Raw genomic sequence first — 25,568 nt, forward strand, 5'->3', positions numbered from 1 at the left:
AAATTTAGTAAGGAGCATACTTTTTTTTATTTTTTTTGCTTTTGTTCCATTATAAATGTTTGAGACATACCCTTCCCCTTCAGCATCCAGGGCAGCGGCCAGCTCGGTGAAGAGAAGCCCGGTGAGGAAGTGCTGCTGGCGGTACTCCGGAGTCAGGTCGAACATGCTAGCAATCTTCTGGTCCTGGAAACTGGAGCAGGAGCTGGAGTTCTATAGAAATGTAAGGGGCAGTTTTCTGAGTAACAAGAACTGGAATTAACACCAGGATGGCTAGGATGCATCAAGCACATGGTACCAGCCAGGCCCTGCAGGCACGGTGAAGCAGTTGCTGCTCCCGTCCCTATGTGTCAGATGAAGAAACTGACACTTAAGAGTGGCTACTCTGCTCAACTGGCGAAGAAGACTAAAATCCTCGGATCGCATCTGGATGGGGAAATGGGGATTCTAGCCCCTGTTATGGCTTTGAGCTGGTGATTCCTCTATAACAGACTGCCACCTTTATTTAATGTTCCTGTTTTCACTTCTGGACTATGATTTCCCTACACTGCCTGAATTTTGCTGGCCTGGAAACCAGAAGCAGCATCAGGCAGGCCAATACCTGTGTTCTTATCTTAGGGCGTACTTCATATGTCACTAACAGGCTCCAACTGTCTCTAGACAGCCTTTCCAGTTTGGTGATGCTGGGAGGAGGTCAAAAGCAGAATGTGGGGGAGGACTAGGGGTGGAACTGGCAGGTGTGGAACAGCTGCTTTACAAGCTCTTCCCCAGTTCACAGGATGATGGTCATACGGTGCACATCTGGATCTGAATATCATCTGGCATGAATAGCTAAAATTTTTTAAAGAATTATTAAGAAAAGCCTCTTCCTTTGTGCTAGTATCAAAGAAAATGCATCTGAAAGAAAACCTAGAAAGAAGAAATCTTGCCTGCTATTCTGAGCTACTGATTTGTTCCCTATATATGGAATGGGACTATTAAACAGCAGTACTTCATAAAGTTTTTCTAGAGGACACCACTCCCCCAGATGGATGGAGGAAAAAGAATTTCCAGAGTCCAGTCATTTTGGGAAGCACTGCTTATCATTCACCTCCTCCTACTTCCTCTGCCACCCCAGGGGCATTGTAATTTATATAACTAAGTTAGAGACTCTTGAATGGCCTATTGCAAAGAAACCTTTTAACACAGGTTTTTTAAAATGGATTTGTCTTCAGAATTCTATATTTGCATAATAACTCTTAACATCCTGTGAAATTTGGGGCCCACCAAACCTAACCTGCATAATACTGTTCTACAAAAAAAGACTGGCCACGCCGTCAAAGCCTCATCTCTATATATTAATACAAGTGTTACTCTTCTGTGATGATTAAGAAAAAGAATTTTTAGAAATATACTCTATAAAACAGACCATTTGATTATTTTACAAGGAGATATTTTCAGTGTTTCAAGAGCTAAATTTTCAAGAATATGATTCAAGGTGGAATCATTTTGTACTTAATTTCATTCTATATCAGAATCAGCAGAAAGTTCTAGGATCATTCAAAGATATAATAAAGTATCCATGTTAAAAACTACTACTAGATCATTTGGGAATCAATATGAAGGAAACTAACTTTAATTTCATCAATTTTATGGTGCTAAGGTTTAGAAAAAGGGAAGTGAGCAAAGGAGACTGTCAAGCTAAAGTAAAGACTGTCAGCAAAAGAAGATCTGTGAATTTTCTATGAATTAGACATTTTTCATAGTGCATATAGATTTTGTGCTCTAGCTGGCCTCAGCAGGGACCCTTGAGCCTAGACAGAAAACAATCACATAGCTTGTAAATGATTAGCTAGATGGAATAACTTGGGGTAGCCTACATATGTGTATCTGGATCAACTGACCTAGTTTGAATAACTCAATTTTTCTTCTAATTAAGAAGACCAACCTGCATAGGAATAAATGACTAAGCGAAGCTAATTCAATGAAACAGCTTAAACACTTTCCAGTTAGCTGATTACCTGGGAAGATATGGAGGGACAGGGAGATGCTGGAGCAGTATCTGCATTCATAAAGAAGAGGTTCAGATTGAGGTAATGCTCATGGCTGCAGAGAATTCTCAGGAACTCTAGCCTCATGGAAATGAGTGTTGGAAGGTTGTTGAGCTTGGCTGACAGCTGGTAAGAAAATGACGAGACAAAAGAGGTTTTATTCTATGGTGAACAGAGTTGAGGTTGACAGACACAAAATTATCCTTTCTCCCCAGGTCACAGTAATCAATGGAATAAAAATGAATGGGACAGGGCAACAGATGGCAAACTCTGCATTACAGGAAGGTCCAGTAAGTTTTCATCCACTGTCACTGTTTAGTCACTAAGTCATGTCTGACTCTTTAGCAGCCCCATAGACTACAGCCCCCCAGACTCCTCTGATCATGGAATTTCCCAAGCAAGAATACTGGAGTGGATGGCCACTTCCTACTTCAAGGGATCTTCCTGACCCAGGGACTGAACTTGTGTCTCCTGCATTGCAGGCAGATTCTTTACCACTGAGCCACTTTACTGTTCCTTTTAAGATTCTAGTCTAACAGCTGTCCATAATAAGAATGCTTGCCTCAACCTTACCCTCGTCAAATCTCTGATATGATGGATGGCAAGCTCATGCTAAAAATAATCTGGAGGTACGTCTTCTCTGTAACACAATATAATTTCACAAAAATCCTACTGTGTCTGAGAAACTAAAGGAAAGGAGTTGACCCCACATGGGGCCCCACAAAACTAATGAAATAGGACTGGATGACTTGAACGCCACAAGTGTTCTTTGTGGTTTCTAATTAAAGGCCCCACTGGTAAGCTTTCAAACCAGTCCCTAGATGAAAGCATCAAATACTTACGGAAGTATGTAGTCCCTGCATAAAAGCCTAGGAGTTTGCCCCCAAAGTGGGAGAGGAGGAAGTGGAGGGGAAAGAGAAAGCTGGGAGAATTTTCAGGAAAAATCTTTTCAAACAAACCAATCCTGAAAAAAGCAATGAAAAGCTGGCAAACATGACAGTCTGACATGGGAGGCTGACAACTGAAGGACTGAGACTCTATGGCCCTGACGAAGTAAGGAAAGAAGGGCCTGATGGACATTCTGTGTGTGCTGAGCTGTGTCTGACTCTGCGGTTCCGTGGACTGTAGCCCGCCAGGCGCCTCTGTCCATGGGGATTCTCCAGGCAAGAGTACTGGAGCGGGTTGCCATTTCCTTCTCCAGGGGATCTTCCCGAGCCAGGGATCAAACCCAAGTCTCCCACATTGCAGGTGGATTCTTCACCGTCTGAGCCACCGGGGATGGAGCTTCAACCTCAGTATATCACCACAAGGACTCTGCTGGCCCAGCACAGGAAGCCAAGCATCTCACCCTTACAAATGGCATGCTTCCTCTTCATGCACTTTAAGAGCAGTTTTATAAACTATATAATTTAAATAAGCACATATTTTCAGCCATTTTAGTGAGAAGCCATTGTGTTACGGCATTTTACCTATAGAATCTGTAGTTAGGATGGGGAATTTGTGTAACTCTATGGCTGATTCATATCAATGTATGACAAAACCCACTGAAAAATAAAAATTTAAAAAAAAAAAAGAATCTGTAGTTAGTAGACATTTATTGGAAAAAAATGAATGCCATTATGTACTATAGAAAAAATAGACTATATCACTTCTGTGTATGAACCTTTACCAGAACCCATACTCTTGTCAATGTGTATTACCGGCTGATTTTGAACAGGGACACCAGCAAATTAAACTAATTAAAACTTAGTCTTATGGCCTTCACTCAATTGCCACTTCCAAAATTGTTGGGTCAAGCCTGCTATCAGAACTTGAAAGCACAAGATATCTGCATTTGAAAGAAGGCCACATTGTGGGCATCTTTCATAAGTCCCTTGAAACGTCAATGAAGACAAAAATTTCAAAAATAATTTTAGCAATGTTTAAGAAAGAGTAAAGTGCAGTTTGGGCTTCCCAGATGGCACTAATAGTAAAGACCCTACCTGTCAATGCAGGAGATGTAAGACACTTTTGATCCCTGGGTGGGGAAGATCCCCTGGAGGAAGGCATGACAACAAACTCCAGCATTCTTGCCTGAAGAATCCGATGGACAGAGAAGCCTAGAGGGCTACGGTCCTCTGTGGCCATGTGGCCACAGAGAGCCAGACATGACTGAGGTGATTTAGCATGCACACAGGCAAAGTGCATCCTGTGTGCAAACATCCTTTGCAAAGGTCAGGGCCCAAAGTTGTAGCCTCGGTTGCCCAATTCTCACAATGATCTTGCTAAGTCAGTTCAGCTGTAATTTCTCACCCTTGAGATCTGAACAAATTCCTCGCCCCTCATGTTCCCCAGGTTGTTCTGATCACCCTAGCCTGCCTTCAGCAAGAATCCTGTTACGTTAGTTTGACCAGAATTCTCCCTATTTACCCCCGATTTTCCTCTTAGTAGTTTTTCATCCACTTACTAACTACTCTTACCCTGTTCCTTGGCTATGAATTGGTATTTTTCCTTCTGTATTCAGAGTTGAATGCAATCTTTCTTCCCTACTGAAAAATCTAATGTAGTGGTCCTTATACCTATCACAATGGTCCTGAATAGAGAGTCTGCTTTACAGTTTAACAAGTGTCATGGATAAATTTTTTTTTAATACCAGAGGCAAACCCTGAGCTTATAGTGGTGTTCCAGTCCTTTCTTTCCATATATTCAACATCAAGTTTTGAAAAACAGATTAACTTGTATTTGCAATTCACCCAATGACCTGCCATCCTAAACACCTAAGTGATGGCAAAGGGAAATGGCATCTTCCTCCACCACTCCATTCTGGTGGGACAGGGACAGAAGATCCAAACAGGAGCAGGAGGTCAGGCTGTACAAGATGTTTGTGCTCTGGTACTCCTGATATTTCCTTAGGATTCTTTGTAAGCCATCTTCCTTATTAAGAGTCTCTTTAGAACAGTCATGGTCTCTTTAGCAGGGGAGGGGAGATCCTTTTATTTTGCAAATGAGGAAATGAGACTCAAAGAAGTCGAATGACTTATTTATGGTCACTAGGGGATTAACTACAGAGAGTTATTAGTTCTAGTGGAGCAGTGTGATTAACTCACTGTACCTTGAGTAAAGTAGCCATGGCTCTTTCTTCCCTGGAAAAGTTACATATTAACTCCTCTAAACTTCAGCTTTATCATATGCAAAATGTTGACAATAACACCTTGCAAGAATCAAGAGAGATGATTTCCATAATGTGAACACAGAGCTTTGTCCATAGGAAGAAACTAAAGATAGTGACAGTGATGGGGATGGTGAAGGTGGTGGGTGGTGATGTGGCGATGACAGTGATGGTGGTCCTAAAAAACAGGAATATGAAAGAAAAGGAGTATCAACAGTAACTGTTACTTATATTTCTATGATTGGGATAGTTTGAGGAGAATAGTGAACAAAAGTAGTATTCCATCTGAAAAATCTGGGGAGACAGCACTGATACACTCTTTAATTACAAAATACAGTCAACCCTCTGTATCCACAGTTTCTGTGTCTGTGAGACAACCAACTGAGGACTGAAACTATTTGGGAAAAAAAATTCCAGAACATTCCAGAAAAGCAAAGCTTGATTTTGTACAGGCAACTAGTTACACAGCATTTACATTATATTTGATGTTATAAGCAATCCATAGATGACTTAAAGTACATGGGAGGATGTGTGTAAACTATATACAAATTCTGCATATTTTATTGAACGGATTTGAGCATCCACAAATGTTGACATCCTTGGGGGTACTGCAAATGGTCTTAAAACTAATACCCTTCAGATATACCAGATGACAATATTTTTTTGTGCTCAGTGAAATTCAGTCTCTTTGACTGATTTTACTAGACTTCTTTAATGTTAGAATTTCACAACTGCAATTTAATTAATTACCCTAATGTGTGAAAAGAGACCTCATACTTTCGATTATATACCTAGTCAAAGACTGAATCCCACAGCCATGGAATTCTGTTAACTGCTAAAAGCAGTTCGTATCACTAATAAGCCTCAATGCCGATGGATGACCTTGTTGGCCCTTCTGTGCTGGGTCGGTAAATGCTCCAGGAATCCACACAAACTAGTGTGTCTACCAAGGTTCAAGGCACAAAACAAATGACCTGAAGACTGTACCACAAAACCCAGAATGTACAGGAGTCCAACCGTCTACCTCGGCAATGGACAAGGGAGCAAGCCACGTCAACGAGCATCACGTCACGACGGGAAGGAGGCAGGAGCAACAGGGCTAGGGCTGAGGGAACACTCACCTGGCTGCAGTAATGTTTGATGAGGTTAAACACAAAGCCACGGTCCATGAGGGAGAGGAGGTCATACAAGAAGAAAGCCAGACTGATGTTGATCTTTTCCGCCTGTTCAATTTCCTTAAAGACAAGCACATTGATACAAACACCCCCATCATTTGCTAGTAAACCTTGCAGCCCTGGGGTGTGGGGGAGATGGGAGAGGCAGGTCCTATCTTTTCAGCCAGTGTCCCTCTGGAAGATACTGAGCAAAGCAGATAACCCTGCAAAACTATAGCAGACAGAATTTAGAAACTAATTGATGCCATAAGTGTTGAATGAAGGAATTCCTTATCTACTGTTAATATTTAGGTATATTTGCTTCTAGGTGTTTTTTCCTATGTGCATGTTTATCTGTATATAATTGAGTTTATTCTCTATATACAATAAGGCCCTGAATTTATTCATTCAACATTATATTATGAACACTTTCCAACACTCTGGTTTCTCATATTTCTTAAATTTCTTTATATTGCTTTTCTATAATTTGTTTGATTCTGCTAATGACTGTTTTAGCAAAAGTAATTTGAAATATATTCAGTATCTTCAATGAGACAGATTCTTAATTTGAAAGGATTGTTGCAGAAAATGTAATCAGGATTAAAAAAATCAGTTTTTACTTAAGGAATTTTTTTCTCCAATTAGACAGCATTCCCAGCCTAAGAGAGGGCAGAGTCATACACAGTAGAGTAACCTCTTGTATGAATTGAGGCCAGGGTTTAGTTTTTACTGCCTCTCAGTGCTCATATTTATGAGGGATTTTACAGCACTTCAGAGCAATCAGGGATTCACTTTTTCATGTTTATGTCCTTTATTCTCAGAATGATAAATCAATTTGCTCTGAACTATTGAAAATATGAATTGAAATGTTTACTTCTTGTTATGATGAGCAGTTTGCAAATTCAGGCCAAGCTGACCAGCCACTGGCATGGGTGGAGACTTGATAAAGAAGTTTCCACGGTTACCATGGAGTGGCAAGTCCTCATGCTCTTAGCATCCTCCACATGGACCACTACTTAAGTATCTGTCTGAATACGCTGGGCTTGGAATCTTCTGTCTTGACTTTGCTGCTAGCTGTGTTGACTTTTGGAAAATTTATCAACCTCACTGTGCCTCGTTTTTCATGCCTGCCAAAATGAGACACCATTGCCACTCTCACAAAGTCTACCATAAGAAATGACCAACTGGAAGCTTCTTCTCCTAATACAGAGCAGCATACAAATTCTTCATAATGATAAAGGTATTAATAGTGATCATTGCTGCTTCAAATTTTATAGAATTTTAAATTCTGCTTCAAATTTTAGAATTTTGTTTTATTTCATTTTACTTTTTTTTTTTTTACTTTCTACTTTGAAATAATTTCAAATTTACAAAAAAGGAACAAGAATAGTCAAAAGAACTCCTTTAATTAGACTCATCAGCGCTGGATATTTCACTATATTTGCTTTATCATTCTCTCTTCATGTTCAATTTTTTTTTTCTGAACCATCTGAGAGCAGGATTATAAATATCATAAAACTTCAGGGTATATTTTCTAAGAACAAAAACAGTCCCTCTCACAGTGTGTTGATACAATAATTTAAACAGCTTTAATTCCACATTATAATTTCATTTTGTTCAAGCTCCATTCGGCTTGCGGGATCTCAGTTCCACAACCAGGGATTGAACCCGGGCCCTTGACAGTGAAAGCCCAGAGTCCTAACCACTGGACCACCAGGGAATTCCCCACATTGTAATTTTTGATAGCAATGCCCCAGCCCCACCACAGGGTGCTGTCCAGTATAACAAAGTGAATTTAGTTGTCATGTACAGTTAGTTACATTTTAATTACTGTCTTAATATGATCCTTATTTTTCTTTGATTATGAAAACAATATATGCCCAGGGTAAAAAATTTCAGACCGTAAAGAGTAAAATGACACAGTTACCTTCTGAGGTTTTACTAAAAGGGCTGCAATCTCCGAGGTGACCACATTAACAATAGTAGTTATGTCATCTTTGAAACGGTCAGAAAAACGAGTCCTCCGAAAATTGTCCCGCTTGTCCATGTTATGTACATACTGGGCCATGCTTTTCACCTACAGAGAAGATGGGGGGAAATGTCAACATGGAAACTGGTGACCTGCTTGTACACTATGGAAAAAGGGAAAAGCCTGGAAGAAAAGCTCATTAACAATGGACTTTCTAACACTTTATCTGTGCTGGTGGTTGGTTGTCCATGCAGGCTCTGGTCTGAAAATTGCTCCTGACACCCTGATGGTTGCCATGGCAGCAGGAGGTGGGAAGGGTGCCCTCTTCCTGACCCCAAGTCAGGGGGCTCTCTTCTTGATGCTGACAAAGCCAGGGAGTTTAATTCTTCAGCTGCAGTGTCACAAGACTCCCCTTCTCTCAACTGGGAAGGCAGACCTGGACTGCGCCCCACCACGACCACTGCAGCACCGTTCTATCATGGCACACAACTTTATAGGAAAAGGAACTGTTTATGAGACTGTTTTTGATGTAAACTGAAATCATTTCTGTCTCTGAAACTACAGTGAGAAGAAGAGAGAAATGTCCCTCTTATGTCAGCTTCAAGTAGAACGGGAGAAGAGTTTTTCCAAAAACAATTCTATAGTATGCAGGCTGAAACACTATTTGGAACATTGTCTCTAGGAGAAATTATGTTGTGAGTTTTATAAAACTAGCTTGCTAAATACACATATATACATATGTAAATATTTATATAAATACATATTTAAAATACACATTTAATGTATATGTAGTTTAAATAAAAACCTATATATCAATCAGTGATAGCCTGCATTATGACTAGGACAACAGCAGCTCATTGCCTACCACAATTTTAAATCAATATCATGCTTATTTTTTTTGGACTTCTTCCTGGGCCAGGAGATTCCTGGGTCAATACAGTCCCTTTGATAGAGTCTGAGGTTGTATTCTGTCCTTGTTGGAAACTCTCAGAACTATTAGAAACAGCTGGATGGGCAAGGCTGGGAGATGGTATGATTGGGTGTCTACCCCTTCTATAAATGTGTCCACGATAGTCTGAGAGACACTGCAAAAAGAAACGGCCCTGGAATGTTAAACTGCCCACACTTGCCTGAAGGTGACCCTCTAGGTCAGGACTGGAAGGAGAGGGGACAAAGACAGTATATGGGAAAGTGACTTTCACTCCTAAGAGCGCTGGGCTTCCCTGGTGGCTCAGATGGTAAAGAATCTGGCTGCAGTGCAGGATACCTGGGTATGAACCTTGGGTTGGGAAGATCTCTTGGAGAAGGGAATGGCTAACCCACTCCAGTATTCTCGTCTAGAGAATTCTACGGACAGAGGAGCCTGGTGGGCTACAGTCTATGGGGCTGCAAAGAGTCGGACATGACTGAATGATTAACACTTTCACCTTTCTAATAGCTCTAATAGCAGACTTCTGTTTCTAAGAAGCCAGGGCTGGCAACTTTCTTTAGTACTGAGATAAACAGAGATTAAAAAAAAAAAAAGAAACAAACAAACAATTAAAAAAAACAACAAAGAAAAGGTAAACTAAGAAGTGAAAGCAGACAGGTAAATGTGTTTTACGTTTTAAAACAATGCCTTGGCTAGCTTGGGGAAGACCTAAAAATCTAAAATCCTAAAGCCCAGGGTAAGAACCCCAATTTCTTTTCACAGTAGAGTCCTTTTTGGCTCAGGACACAGGGAGGTGTCTGTATCCCATAGAGTCACAAACCCTCAGTGGAGGACCTGCATGAGAGGCAGGAATTGGACATGGTATTTGTCCCACAAAGTACCTCTCTCGCGCTATGATCCTAAGGACCAAAGAAGACAAGCCCCTTTGTTTGGGGCTACCTGCTCCTGATTCCCCACTGCCTAACCCACCCCAGTAATGGGTTTTTAGAACTCACTGTTGCATTTGGCTCCTGCCTGCTGAGTTTGGCCATTCTACAACTAAATATATAAACCTCACAATAACATACTTTCAACTAACGCCCTCCTGCCAGACTGTCAGCTACTTGCCTACTACTGTGTCATTTGCATCTCCAGAGAGATACACACGTTAGAAATAGTAGTGGATTCTTGGTCATTATTTGTGTGGGTTAAGTGTGGGTTAAAGTGGCTTAAGTGTGGGTTAAGGTGTAGGTTAAGGCAGGAAAATATTTTCCTCCATAAGGGCCTCTGTGACCCATTCAAAGCAGGGATACTAAGAAACCCTTGGTGTAGACTTCAGGGTAAAGTGGGTCACCATTTACCTCTGTGTCCCCAAAGTCTGGCTCAGCAGTTTCTAGAAGCATGGGGGTTTATTCATTAGCAACTGTGAAATCTGCCCAAGGACTGTTGTCAACAGCTCTGATGACGCCAAAGTGGTTGTTCATTAGCATGTGGGCATTAATACAACTAAAGTGTGTTAAATCGCCTAGCTAGTTGGCTAAACCCAAGGAGGCTGTAGTTCCTTTCTCTTCAAGCTTCTTGGGAAAATGGCTGTTTTGGTGTTGAAACACCTTTTCATGCATCTGTAAGGCAACTGCATAAGCAATGTGTGGAGGATTGGGCACCCAGTCTGAATCCAAGATCAGTTTCCTTGCAAAGTTTGGCTGGGGCTGTGACTTATCCATCTGCCTCCACCCTAGCTTTCAGCTCCTTTTCTTGCCCTTCTTTATCTATCTCTGAGCCCTAAGAAGCTTATCTCTACAGACTACATCATTCAGGACTCCTTGAACTTGGGCTTCTGGTTGGAGCTGGCTAATAGGAGGCTCCATCAGGGGACCAGTGGGCAGGAGAAGAGAATGGTCCAGGTACATGCCTGGATTCATGTCTGGGCAGCATGCTTCTGGCAGCGGAACTGTTTCTCTTTGATGTCAGCTCCTGTCATGCGGACCCTGTTCTCTGCCTCAGCTTTCTCTTGGCCTTGATTACACAGCTCCTTACCCCAGCTTCCAGCACCTCCTGCTCCCTGGGTGTCTCACCAACCCTCCTCTACTCCTGTAATCCTGCACATACCCTGGGCAAAGTCCCTTTGATAAATGCTTTTCAGGTAACCCTTGTGAGCAATGCTGTACTGCCAGGACCCTGACAGTCTCAGTTATAACCTACAGAGCCCTAGATAACTGATGCCCTGGGAGATCTACATGTTGACCAACCCCCTCCAAGTGCTCCTCTCAGCAGGACTTTCTTTCCAGCTTCTAATCTGTTTACCATAAGGGACTCCTAGAGGAAGGAATCCTATCAGCTTTAACTTTTGCTTTCTTTCCTGAGCCTACTGAGTCCTAGTAAATAAATGTGCAAGTTCAAAAGCAATTTTCAGCTTTTCCACGGTTCTCAGCTCCCTGCGGTTAGGGGGTTAGGGGCACTGAAGTGGGACTGACAAGGTTTGGTGGACCCACAAACTTCTCCTTATGGCCTTCAAACTTCCTCCAACCCCATCTGTAAACTGGGGACAATGAAAAGTTTCTGTCTGGAGGCTGTCAGAGGATTCAACAAGATAATGTTCACAAGGCATTATTGTGCCTGGCATGTACGTAGTTAGGTGCTCAACACATTTTAGATGTTATTATTCTTCCTCCCTTGGGGACACCAGCTGTTACTGGGACTATATGAAGGACAGAGTCATCATTACATCTGCAGAGATCGCAAACTTGCTTCAGAAAGAGAGCTCTAAGATGTCACATGGAGCCATTCAGGCCTAGCAAAGCTGAGTTCGTTGCCACTGTGAATGGGATAGTAATTGCGGCACTGCATTAAAGCTGACTTCAGAATACAAAGTTCTCACATGTTATTAATATGTTAGACTAAGGAAATGTTTTGTAACTTTAAGCTTCCAAGGAGAAGCAAAATCACAGAGGAACAGAACTTGAACTAGAGCACTGTGGAACTGAGGCTCTGTCCCTCCCTGGCTGAAAGGGCTGGGCAAATCCCTGCTTAGCCTTGTGGTCTTGTGTGTGCACTGGGGATAACTGCTCATGATAAGCTGCTAATTTACAACTATTAAATGAGATCTAAGAATGAGTAAGTGACATGTGTGCATATGTGTGAGTAAATAACATGAAACTTTTTTTTTTGGCTTTACCATGAAGCTTGCAGGATCTTAATTCCCCAACCAGGCATTGAACCCAGGCCACAAAAGTGAAAGCTCGGAGTCTTGACCACTGGACCACCAGGGAATTTCCAACATGAAACATCTTTGAATTGAGATACTGCTTTCCTTTGGGACTCGCTTTTAAATGAAAAATCTGTTAGTCGCTCAGTTGTGTCTGACTCTTTGTGACCCCATGGACTGTAGCCTGCCAGGCTCCTCTGTCCATGGAATTCTCCAGGCAAGAATACTGGAGTGGTAGCCATTCCCTTCTCCAGGAGATCTTCCCTTCTCCCAGGGATTTAACCTGGGTCTCCTGCATTGCAGGCAGATTCTTTACCATCTGAACCATCAGAGAGATTCTATAATATCAAAATGAGCTTTTGCTTCATGTCTTTCAAAATTTGCAATATGGAAGATCAACTCAGTTGAAGATTATTTGTATGAATTATCTATAGATGAATTGTAAGCTGAGTAAACCTTTATGGAGAAACTTGATGGTTAGTGGGATGAGTTCAAAGAAGCAGGATGTACTGGGCATGGAGTGGTGGTTTTTATTCTTTTCTTCCCTCCAGAGTTTATGGCCAGCCTTTTCCTGACAAAGCACAAAGCTTGCGTCTCACTGCTAATGCTGCTGCTCCAAGACGTGTGAGCTGCAGCCATCCACCTGAATCTGCTCGGCTTTTAGAATACAAACTCCTGGCACTAGTTGCACATAAAGACCCTTAGCTCCGTTTGGTCCTCACAGAGCAGAGGCAGTGTGGACTAGCGGATCTCCAGTGTGCCTGGAAGGCACTTGGGCAGACTCCCCGCTTGGAAGGCGCTTGCACCATTGGCTCCTGGTTCCTCATCGCACTCAGTATTCTAGGGAGGGGTCCAGATCTGCGCAATTCTCATTAAGCACCCACAGGTGATTCTGCTGCAGGCATCTGGCATTGTGCTCTGAAAAGACATCTCTAGCAATACTTTCTTCCAGTGAGGGGTGGGAAACTGGTGGAACTCTAAGGCGGGGCAGGGATCCCCAACCTCTGGGACCTAAGGCCTGATGATCTGAGGTGGAGCTGATGTAATAATAATCAAAACAACGTGCACAGTAAGTGTAATGCACTTGAATCATCCTGAAACCACCTCCCCTCACCCCTGGTCCATGGAAAAACTGTCTTCCACAAAACTGGTCCCTGGTGCCAAAAAGGCTGAGGACTGCTGCTCTAGCGGATTTGAACCCTTGATGTGCTTCTGCTGCAGGGGCCTGACTTCTTTTCAACTCTACTGCACATCACTTCCCATTTCCTCAACAATGTGAGCTTTATTTTTGTTTCCTTTGACCTTCTTGTTCTCTATGTCCTGTCCCATGTCCATAGAGAAAACATGTCTTGTTCTCTATGTTCAGCATTGTTCTCTTTCCCCTGGGCTTGAACTTACATAGATAAACTAGAGCTCAGGTGAAAATCCTACCATCTTTCTCTTAAAAAAAATTATCCACTTAAAAACAGTGTCACAAAGGAAAAACATCCAGTCAATGTGAAGTTAACGCTATTACTAAATTTCAAACCCCTCTGTATCCTCTGGATGGTCTGTGTGTGTATTTTTGTGTAGTGAGTGTCTGTGTTTTCATACTTTTTCATTTAAGCTCATTTCACAATGCATCTCCATTAATAAACATTGACAAAATGCTTATTCTAGTGGCTTTACGGTAAAATCCTTTCACTTCCAGTATAAAATAGGTATTACTGTTATTCTCTTCATTTTTAAATTAAAGAGTATGCTATACCTTTTGATGTCCTGCTAGAGAACAGATAGAAGTTGCAGGTAAACATATCTACAAGTTTCATTTTTTCCGTCAATGAGCATTAGTTGCTGCTTGTATAATGTCAAGCCATGTTCTGCAGCTAAAGGTAGAATAATGAAGAAGATAGACCCAAATCCTAGAAATCCAATAGGCAAGAGAGAAAAACAAATTATGATAAGCACTAATAAGGAAATAAAGAGGGTGTTTAAAAAGAGAGGAATAGAGTGGTAGACATATTAAGGTATGAGGAAGTTAGCAAAGGCCTCTAAGAGGTGGTGACATCAAAGCTGAGACCTAAAGAGAAGACCCCCCACCCTGCCGGCCTCCGAAGTGTGTACGTGTGCAGGAGACAGACAAAATGAAAGGTAGGGAGTGGGGAGAGCATCTTAAAAAGGTTCTGAGGCTGAAAAAGCCTCAGCATCGTCAAAGGACCAAACTGGAAACAATGTGGCTGAATGAGGTGGGGAATGGTCTTCAGTTCAGTCCACTTCAGTCACTCAGTCATGTCCGACTCTTTGTGACCCCATGAATCTCAGCACACCAGGCCTCCCTGTCCATCACCAGCTCCCAGAGGTGACTCAAACTCATGTCCATTGAGTCGGTGATGCCATCCAGGCATCTCATCCTCTGTCGTCCCCTTCTCCTCCTGCCCCCAATCCCTCCAAGCATCAGGGCCTTTTCCAGTGAGTCAACTCTTCGCATGAGGGGCCAAAGTATTGGAGTTTCAGCTTCAGCCTCAGTCCTTCCAATGAACACCCAGGACTGATCTCCTTTAGGATGGACTGGTTGGATCTCCTTGCAGTCCAAGGGACTCTCAAGAGTCTTCTCCAACACCACAGTTCAAAAGCATCAATTTTTTGGCGCTCAGCTTTCTTCACAGTCCAACTCTCACATGACTACTGGAAAAACCATAGCCTTGACCAGACGGACCTTTGTTGGCAACGTAATGTCTCTGCTTCTTAATTTGCTATCTAGGTTGGTCATAACTTTCCTTCCAAGGAGTAAGCGTCTTTTAATTTCATGGGAATGGTCTTAAGACAAGGTTAGAGATGGAGGGAAACAGAATCATACAAGGGCTTTTAGGCCATGAGCAAAACGTGTGCTTTATTTCCAGTACTCCGAAAATCACTGAAAGGTTTTAAAGAGAAAAGTGTCATTATCTGGTAACACTGAGTTGCCCCATAGAGACTGGATGGGCAGAGGGTAAAGAGGAGGTGACTGTAGGCATGATGGCAGCTTGACCAGACGGGGAGTGGTAAAGATGGTGAGATGTGGCAGGTGCAGGTATATTTTCAAGGCAGAATCAGTAAAACTTTGTGGAAGGTGGCTGAAAGGGTAAGGGAGAGTTAACACGGAAGGACTGAGCCTAGGTTTTCTGCAGGAGCAGCTCAGTAGAGAAGGTGTCAGTTCCTACGACACTGAACCTCACCGTCTGTCTAAATGTGCTGTTTGTGCCCTGTTGAACACAGATATACACGTGCAAGAATCTTACCAGAAGCTCAAAGAAGAACCAGGAGTACTTGAAGACTGTTTCTTTCACCATTCCAGTGCTGACCACCATCTGTAGGGCAAGCTCCTCATGGAAATGCTGGACAACAAACACAAAAACATTACATGTATGTAATGACAGTCTATATTAGGTGTGTTATTTGCCAACTTTTCTTTTTTCCCAATTGTAACAGTCTGTCAGTACTGATGCATGTGTCCCAGATGTCTTAGACCACAGTGGATGGTGAAGACAATGCTGAAATAATCTGAGACTGGAGGGCATTTTAAGCAGGCAGAAGGCTGGTGGTGGTACTGTACTGGAGAGCTAGATTGGAAGGAATGGCCTCATCAGGGAAATGACCCTATGGGGGAAGCATTCATGGGCAGCAGTTGGAACTGGGACTGTCTGTTATCTTCCTCCCAGGTGCCACTGTAAACCCTCTGCATGACCATGTGTAAACCATTCCTCTCCTGACCCTCAGTTTTCTCATATATAAACTCGACTGGTAGCAGTGGTTCTCAAACTTAAACGTGCATCAGATTCCCCTGGAGGGCTTGCTAAGAAACAGATTGCTGAGCCCACCTCCAGCGTTTCAGATTCAGCAGATCTGGAATGGGGCCTGAGGTTATGTGCTGGTCCAGGAACCTCGACTAGAGAAACACTGTCAAGACGGTAACTCCACTCCTTCCAGAGAGAACAATTTTTGTTTTTATAATCTGTCTATGGCTTTGTGGGAAATGAGAAGAGTTCAGTTTATGAGTAGTGGTGGTTAAGTCACAAAGTTGTGTCTGGCTCTTGTGACCCCATGGACTGTAGCCCACCAGGAACTTCTGTCCATGAGATTCTCCAGGCAAGAACACCGGAGTGGGTTGCCATTTCCTTCTCCAGGGGATCTTCCTGACCCAGGAATTGAACCTGGGTCTCCTGCACTGCAGGCAGAGCTACAAGGGAAGTCTTATTAGTAGATCATCTGTGTTAAAAGGTACAGAGGTAGCAGCTTGAACTCTCAGTTTCTAAACTTCTGTGTCCCAGGGTCTGATGCTCCACTTTATGCTACACTTCTCACCAAGTCATGAGACTGTTCATCTGATTGCAAATGTAGCAGTGATTTTTTACACCTTTTGCATCTTCCCTATTCCCTAGTTTATCTGGATACTTGTTAATACTCTTGACAACAGCTTTGATGTTGAACAAGGTTAACATTGAAGGTGAGGCAACCAACCCATGTCAGTGTGCCCGTCATTTCACTAAGCCACAAATGTTTCCAGGCCATCAAGCCATCAGTCACTGTGATGGAGCAAACAGTGCACCCTGAGGGGAACTCAGGATGGAAAAAGACAGGATACTGGCCCTAGATAGTAAAGGTGCAAATCTAAGGAATAATTTCAATGAGCCCAGACTCTTGTATCTTCCCATATATAGAAAAACACTAAAATCGTTAACTCAAGATGCCTGATTTTTGTGAACATCTTTTTATATGCAACTACATGTTTTTGTTTTTTTTTCCCAGTAAAACCTCCTATAAATCCTGGCTCTTTCCTTGACTCTTTGAAATAGTCCCTCAGAGATAACTGAGAGACTGTTTTCCAGCTACAGTTCTCAATAACGTCCCCCAATAAAACATAACTCTCAAATTTTAGGTTGTGCTTTCTTTCTTTCTTTTTTTTTTTTTTAACCAATCAACACTCTCCTGGCCTTAAAATGGAAAGCCCTGCACCTGAAGGACCCCCTAAGACCCAGGAAAACTGGGATAGCTGGTTACTCTAACTGATGGCAAAAATGACATCTGAGCATTTTCTGTGGATTTCATTTGTCTTACAACCATGAAATGTAGAATAAATACAGATGAACTCATTTTTTTTATTGCTCAGTGGATAAGAAAGCTGAAACTACTTGAATACCCTAATATCACATCCTAGGGTAAAGGCATATGTGAAAATAAAGTTTTAAAGTCAACACTCAAAGTAAAAATTGATTACAGCAAAGCTTACCCTTGATAAACCTTTAAATCACCCACACTGTACAGTAGGTATGCAACACAATTTACTGATTCTTAAGTACAGTAAAATTGGAGAGTTACTAAGATAAACTAAAAGGAGACAAAGTTCTCTGTGTAGATGTCTGGGTATCTGAACTGGTGACATCCCTGGATGGTTAATGGGGACAAATGGAGAATGCTGGAGTGTTTCTGCTTGTCACTGGTCCCACTTCATTCTGTTGAGTGAGTCAAACCTTTACAATTTTAATACATGTGAAAATATGTGTGTGCTGTTGTGAGACTTCAGGGAAATTCCTCCTCTTGGGAGAGGTGCAGGGCTGCATGTTAATCTAGCAGGTGGTCTTCTAAGCTCGCCTGTGATTTAACTCGGCTACACCCAGATCTTCCCATTGTAAGAAAGAGACGCTCCACGAGCTTCAAAGGTAACCTCTGGAAAATAGGTCAGTTTGACCGCCAGAGTCTTATGGCAAGAGGAGATTAGAGGACGATAAGCTGCTTCTTAAAGTAATTTATGTTGCTTACCAGGCAACATTATTACAAGAACACCTTGCTCCGGAGGTTACAGAAAATAGCCAAGCAGCTAAGCCCTGTTTGCTGAGCACCTAAGCAGACACACTGGCTAGACCTCCCCCTGAAATGAAATGATTCTCTTCTGGTCATTGAAATGACCAGAAACAAAATCAAAACAAATTAGTTGCTCCCAGAAGAAATCAGGCTCTGCCTGAAGAAAACAGGCTGTTCGCAAACCATGCTCCTTAAGAAGGAAAATAGACTTGTAACCAGTCCCCGCAAAGCCCAAAGCTAAGATATAGAGTAAGCGATATATTTATTTGCAACATTTCATACATCTTCTTTCACTTCTCCTTCTAGAATTAACTCCTGGCACCTCTTTCCAGACAAGCGGGGCCCAGATTTGTGCCAAGTCTGCAGCACTGGACCTTCCAGGGCGTCCCCAGGCCTGATCTTTCCCTCACCAAAGTGAGGGAAACTCTTCTGCAAAGAGTTTCCTGTATTAGCCTTCCAATCAGCATGCTGCTGCTGCTGCTGCTGCTAAGTCGCTTCAGTTGTGTCCAACTCTGCGACCCCATAGACGGCAGCCCACCAGGCTCCCCCATCCCTGGGATTCTCCAGGCAACATGTTTACATTTTAATAAGGGTCTTGAAAGACACTCAAGACATTAACTTAAGTAGTGACTAAATTGGTGAGACCCTTGGATACCAGGTAGAGGTGAAAACTTGGGGCAGACAGGGTTTGCTTTTTTTAAAATTCCCCACCCTTAGATCACACAACATGTGACAACGGGAGAATTCTATTAATGTAAAGAGACCTGGTGAGCGGTTTAACAGCTTGTCAAGTCTCTGAATTCATAGGTAAGGCTGATTAGAAAGAATTACAAGGAAGCTTTTCATGTCTGATATAGTATTGAAATGCTCATGCTCAGTCATGTCTGATTCTTTGTGACTCTATGGACTATAGCCTGCCAGGCTTCTCTGTCCATGGGATTTTCCCGGCAAGAATACTGGAGTGGGTTGCTACTGAAATAAATGATACCTAGTTACTGCCTTCACTGTGTTGAGGATGAATTGTCCCCAGTTCTCTTTTTGCTAGAAAAGAAGCTAACACAGTATGGTTCCTGGACTAGCATCAGCTGGGAACTTGTCAGAAATGTAAACCCTTGGGCCCTACTTTAGATCTACTGAATCAGAAACTCTAGGGGCCAGCAGTCAGTTTTAACACAAACCACCCAAGTACTTCTGATGCACAGTAAGTTGGAGAACCACTGAGTTAGGAGGTAATTGGGTGGTCAAAAAATGGGGAATCTGGAACAGGGCTGCCAAAGTGTGTGTGCATGTGTGTGTGTGTGTGTGTGGTGTGGTGTGTGTGTGTGTGGTGTGGTGTGTGTGTGTGTTTGGTGTGTGTGTGTGTGTTTGGTGTGTACATTAGAAGGGCAGGAACAAGGAAGGACAGTACTATTTTTAATTACAGTGAGAAGGTGGGCAACGTGTCCTCACACGGCCCTGTTCGGTACCTTTTTGCTGACTGGCCTGGGGGCTGTTGTTGAACTTGGAGCATCACTATTACTGGAGCAATAGTAAGACATCCGGTTGCAGCTGCGATCAGCAATCTGAAATACACAAACCAGGACTCCACAGTCAACCCACAGTGGCCCCTAGAAAGATGAGCCAATGGCCTGGAAATCACAAGCTTAGAATTCATTGTTAATGTATTTTTTTTTCCTGGTTACAAAGGTAAAACAATTGCCAAAAATAAACGTAAAACAAAGCAAATAAGGTAAAGTATACCTAATTCTACTTGCTTCTGAGATATTCACTTTTAGCTGGTATGGAGCCACCTAGAGTCACATCCTAGTTAAGAACCACAGGATGCTAAACATTCCCTTCAACCAAGTCTCTGACTTAACTGGAAGAGAAGGGGAAAAAAATGTGTGGGAACAGTGCCTCTCTGTGGGTTAACATGGTACTGTTCCCAGTCTTCTCTACACTATTTAATAATTTGTCAAAAAAAACCCACTTCTGAAAGAAAGATCAGGCTTGATTCTTCTAGACAAGATTTTCTCCCCTCACTACCGAATAATTTAAAAATTGTTAACCCAGTCCACAGAGAAATTTAAAATCTTCACTTTCATTAAAGGAAACTGTAAAAATCAAATGTCAGTAATAGCTGCTATCCACTTCTCCCCTAGGCAATCTAAAATGATATTGCCTAAAGGGGACTTAGATGTGAAACTGAACCACGGGGTGCTGACAAATGTGGAACAACCAGCTCTCAGAGGGGAGGGGCTGATCTGCAGAATTTGCCAATTTCTGTGCTGTGAATGCTTCCATCATGCCTGACTGCAAGTTAACATGACATTACTGAATATGGTGTTGGGAAGAGATATGCAGTAGCAAACCGACTATATAGTATTTCCACTGCACAAAAACAACAGACATAAATAACCTCAAGAATACAGATAACAATATAATGTAGTAAAATACTTACGAAGGGATGAGATTTGAGTACTCCCTTGTAAAAATGGAAAAATTTCAGATTTATGGACAAGTTGCAGATGTTGCAGAGAAAGTTCTTGGATACCCTTTGCCAAATTCCTCTTATGTTAATATCTTACATAACTATGGTAGATTTGTCAAAATTAAGAGATTAGCATTGCATATTAACTGTTAACTAAACCATAGGTTTTATTCAAATTTCACCAGTTTTTCCACTTGTGTCCTGTTCTGTTCCAGGAGACCACAATGCATTTAGATAACCTTTGTTTTTCATATAACTTATGGGTTAATTGATATAATTTAATTTTTAATAATGTCTGTGTTTAACAACTGGCTCAGAAAATTCCTGGAAATTTAACAATCAGTTCTCAGAAACTGATATGAACCAGCTGCAGCACATCCTTGCATTTATTCGGTAAAACAAAAAGGGTATTTCACACGATTTCATATGATACAACCTATATATCATCAGAATCTCTAGAAGTGGATCTATAGATGATTCTTACATTCACCAGGGTTCAGAACCTCTGCAGAAACAAGGAAAATCAGGCTCAGGGCAGGAACAGACTTGCCCGTGACCACAGGCCTGAGGGCAAACAGATCAAGACCCAACTCTGGTCTCCAGATTTCCTGTCTCATAACATACTGTCTCAAGCGGGCATCTCAAGGGAAATGATGTCAAAACCTAAAGAGTTTGATTTGCCTTCATCACAGAAAATGACTTTATTCTAAAAGATTAGCCACCTTGAGGTCACAGATAACTGAAAAGAAAAATAGATTAAGAATTCATGGTAGCTTTGTACATATATGAAAAACCACTGAATTATACATTTTAACAGGGTGAATTTTTTAGTATGTGAATTGTATCACAATTAAAACAAATTTCAAATGAGAGGCATTCTACAAAATACCTGACTGTATGCCTCGAAACTGTCAAAGTCCTCAAAAACAAGGAAAATCTAAGAAAGTGTCATAACCTAAAGGAGCTAAGGAGATATCACTACAAAATATAATGTGGTATCCCGGGTGGGATAGAATAGAATAGAAACAATATATTCAGGAAAAACTGAGAATATCTGAATAAAATATAAATTTTAGTTAATAACATGTTATATTTGGTTCATTAATTGTGACAAATGTGCTATTTTAATGTAAAATATTAATAACCAGAAAACTATTGAGCACACAAAAATTTTCAGTTATATATAGGTGTAATTCTATACATCCAAAACTTTTATAAAATAAAAAGTTTATGAAGAAAATAAAGAATTCATGAAAGGAAAACAATCTAGGGCAAGTCACCAACCCTTTCAAAATCTCAATTTTTGTTTACAAAACTTGGTTGTGATCTTTGGGGTTCTTACACAGGATAATCAATCTAAGGATGTTAACAAATCTAAAAGGCAGGTATTAAAAAATAAAACAAAACAAAATGAAAAAACCCTTTCTAGGCATCAAAAGCCGTTAGAGCTAATTTCCCCTGAAAATAAAACTCAAGGTATAAGAAACTTCCCACCAAAGTCCACTAACTCTGTCAGACCCCCAAATGCCAGTCTTGCCTCTACATCTTTCAGAATGGTCTCAGTAATTTCAAAATAAAAGAATTTTAACAACTTGAAAGCTGTGCATTTGACCAAGACAATAGGCAGGAGGAGTGGCTGATTTTGTGTGGTCTCTCCAAGTGTTAGTCAGAAATTAAATAGCCCACGTCTCTATCCAGGGTCTGACACCTGCCTTACCTTTGAAGACATGATGTTCTTAACTTCCTCATCTGCGGCACAGTGCGTCCCCGCGAGGTCTGGGTTACTGCTGCTCATCACCCGGGCCTGCAGCAGCTTCGAACTCACAGCCGCAGCAGATGTGCGTCCATACGTGTGATAGCGAGGGTCCGGGAGGACCGCCGGGCCACCTGCAACCCACCAGGTACAGATGTCAACAGAAAGGGATCAGAGTCACTTACTGGGTTTGAGAAGGAACCAAGGAGGGATGCGGTAGATAGTAGAGCAGACACTCACCAGATTAGGTCTCAGAATTAGGTCTTATTAGCAAATGCCTAAGGGAGACAATTTTGGGGGGAAAGATAGGGTGTAAGGCAGTAGGGAGGGGTGAGGACTGTGGTAAACTGCAAGCACATGTCTCATCCAAAGACAAGGGCTGCTCCTCAGCTGCTCCTCAGGTCTAGCTTATTATTTCTCAAGACAAGCTGGAAATGTGGGTATTTTTATTTATTAATATTTAAATGATGACAGCTTTATAAGTCTTGCATTTCTGAGATTTGAGAATCCAAGGAGCCCTCTGAACCTTATAAGAATATGAATATACTACATATAACAATGTGTTTCACCTTTAAGTATTTACATTTGTTCAAAGGTGATTATGTAAGTCTATGAATATTACAAGTATTTTAAAAAACATTTGAAATTATAGGTTTACTTGAAATGAGGCTACATGGACTAATAAACATGCCAAGTTCCTTTGTTAGGGCCCTGGAATTTTATTAATGGATTGATGCTACTTTTCATATCATGCTGGCCAGATGTTCTGACTGAGTGGAGAAATGAATTAATATTATTTCAGTTTAGTTTGGGGGAAATGAGAAAAAGAATTTCTTTTTTCATAATGTAAAGTTTGGGAGCCACTGCTTACCACTGCTATCAAAGACATATTTTTTCCTTATCATTAATCTCCTAGAATCTTAGGCATCTGTTGTTACTTCCCTAGCTCTTACAAAAAGATTCTCAGCTGAGTTAGAAATTACCAACTTGGATAAAGATCAGTGACAGATTATCAAACAAGCAGAAAAAAATAAGTGCTCAGAGTACAAAAAAAGAGGAGGAAGGCTGATAGAAAGCAAGACAGAAAAATCTAGACATAAACTTGCAATTTCAACATTCATGTAAGTTTTTCTCACTGTGAAAAATGAAATGTAACTTCCGGGCTCTTAATTTTATTTTGCATCCTGCAGCAGCGGGGTGGGGTGACGGTACCTGACTTGGGCGCGTCCCTCTGCGGCTCCGGCAGGCGGAAGACGTAGTGCACGTAAGAGGCCAGCAGGCAGTTCCGCCCGTGCTGGTCCTTGCCCAGGCCCTTGCTGTTGTGTAGGCTGTTGGCGGTGACCACCACGGACTCGAAGGCAAACTGAGAGAAGTTGGCTGAGGAACCAAGAGAAAAACAGATGGGCTGTTGCAAAACACAGATTCTTGGTGCACAGATTAACCTAAAAACGTACGTGTATTTTGTCCGTCCCTGGGCCTGTATAAACAATGCTTCACCGTAGAGGCTCTGGGTTTAGGAGCCCAAGCCCTCCACAATTTGGCTCCACCCCACTTACTCCACCTACTACCCTTTCCTGTTCAAATTCAACTTCCTTCAAATAAGGCAGTCTTTATACTGTCCCCATCACATCTGCGTCTCACTTCTGCAATTTTGCTCATGCTGTTGTCCTCACTTGGAAAGCCCACGTTGCTCCCACCAGCAAAACCATGCCTACTCTTCAATGCTCGGCACAATCCCATCTCCTCAAGCAAGTCTGACTCCACTCGGCCCCGGGCTTAACTGACACCACAGCACAAGGTTCTTAGACTATTTCCAGCGGTAAACTCTGTCTCTCTGATAGGCTGGAAGCCTCTCTAGGGCAAAGTGCATTTCTCATACTTTGCTGTCTCCCCACTATGCCTTCTATTATGCCTGACACAGATGAGTTCTGAATAAATACTTTGAGAATGAGCGCCTCCAACTATTCTGCCTGTTCCAACACTCTAGAGTCCCAAATGTCAGCTCAAAATGTGTGTATGAATGTTTTGTCTAGCAAATGCGTCCATAGCTGGGGATGGCCTACAAAGTAGTATGCCAAATGTGGGGGTGGAAAGTAGAAAAAAATCCAGGCGAGGAAGACATGGCCACTCCGCAGGAATCTAGCTGGAGAGGCACCAGCTACACGTATGAGAAGTTCTGACAACACAGGATGCCTTGTCTGTGCCGGTACTGAAGATGCCCTCCAGGATACAATACACCCAGGGATTCAGAGGTCACGCTCTTCCCTAGCTCTGAAAGTTCCCCTGTGTGTCCCAGGCTACACGTTCATTACTCCCTCCCCATCAACTTAACCCTATTACATGGGCCGGTAGTGTTATTTCCTTCTCTAATGACACTCCCAGACAAGTGTATTTTGATACTTTTTTCTGAACCACTTGTTTTGGTGAGCCAGACACTCTTGTTCTCTGCTTTTGCCAATCTCATCTCATCTCACTGTTCCCAGTTTGGCTTCTTTCCTTTTATCCCTCCTTTAAAGCCATCCTAAACACAGTTTTCTTGGGGGCTCCTTCTTCTTCCCAAATGGATACTCACCAGCCCCCCGACAATATTTAGCTGTGTTCCTTTGAGGACTTGGGTCCTGTGCTGCTGCTCCTTGCTGTATTTTATTGCAAGTCCTACTGATTATTATTGTAAAACCTACAACTCTAAGCACAGTACTGGCAGCATGGAGGATACCCAAAGGTAACTGCTAAGCTGGAAAACACAAAATAATACCAGCCCTGCTGAAAACAGTGGCAAACAAAGATGCCTACAGAAGCCAGTCTATTTCTGAAGCAGTTAGAAAAGCCACTGGACCCAGGCACTATCTCATGTTATTCCCAAAGGAAGTCTTGCACATTGTACTTAGGGTTCATTTGTTAAAAGTAAGCATTTAAGATGAGCAGTTGCCATGGCTGAGGGGAGGGGAGGATGGGGTGACTGCTCAGGAGTATGGGGTTTCATTTGAGCTGATGAAAATGGTCTGGAATTAGGTAGTAGTTGCATTACCTAGTGAATATACTAAAAACCACTGAATTGTGCACTGTAGTGAATTTTATGGTATGACACTATACCTCAATAAAAAATGGATCACAA

At 42.0% G+C, this 25,568-nt stretch overlaps 1 protein-coding gene across 4 annotated transcripts in view; it reads right to left on the bottom strand.

The window, feature by feature from the left end:
• DOCK8 (dedicator of cytokinesis 8) overlaps positions 1-25,568 on the bottom strand; it is a 222,900-nt gene that overhangs the window by 52,818 nt on the left and 144,514 nt on the right. For all 4 annotated transcript variants that reach the window (XM_065907912.1, XM_065907916.1, XM_065907913.1 and 1 more), the window contains 8 exons: positions 23,666-23,830; positions 22,418-22,587; positions 19,697-19,792; positions 15,671-15,766; positions 8,257-8,406; positions 6,297-6,410; positions 1,998-2,153; positions 71-210 (listed from right to left, as the gene is read on the bottom strand). In XM_065907912.1, coding sequence (XP_065763984.1) covers positions 71-210; positions 1,998-2,153; positions 6,297-6,410; positions 8,257-8,406; positions 15,671-15,766; positions 19,697-19,792; positions 22,418-22,587; positions 23,666-23,830 — 1,087 coding nt within the window. The remainder of the gene's footprint in view (positions 1-70; positions 211-1,997; positions 2,154-6,296; positions 6,411-8,256; positions 8,407-15,670; positions 15,767-19,696; positions 19,793-22,417; positions 22,588-23,665; positions 23,831-25,568) is intronic.

The sequence above is a fragment of the Muntiacus reevesi genome, chromosome 17 (genome assembly GCF_963930625.1).
Source record: "Muntiacus reevesi chromosome 17, mMunRee1.1, whole genome shotgun sequence".
NCBI classification, from domain to species: domain Eukaryota; kingdom Metazoa; phylum Chordata; class Mammalia; order Artiodactyla; family Cervidae; genus Muntiacus; species Muntiacus reevesi.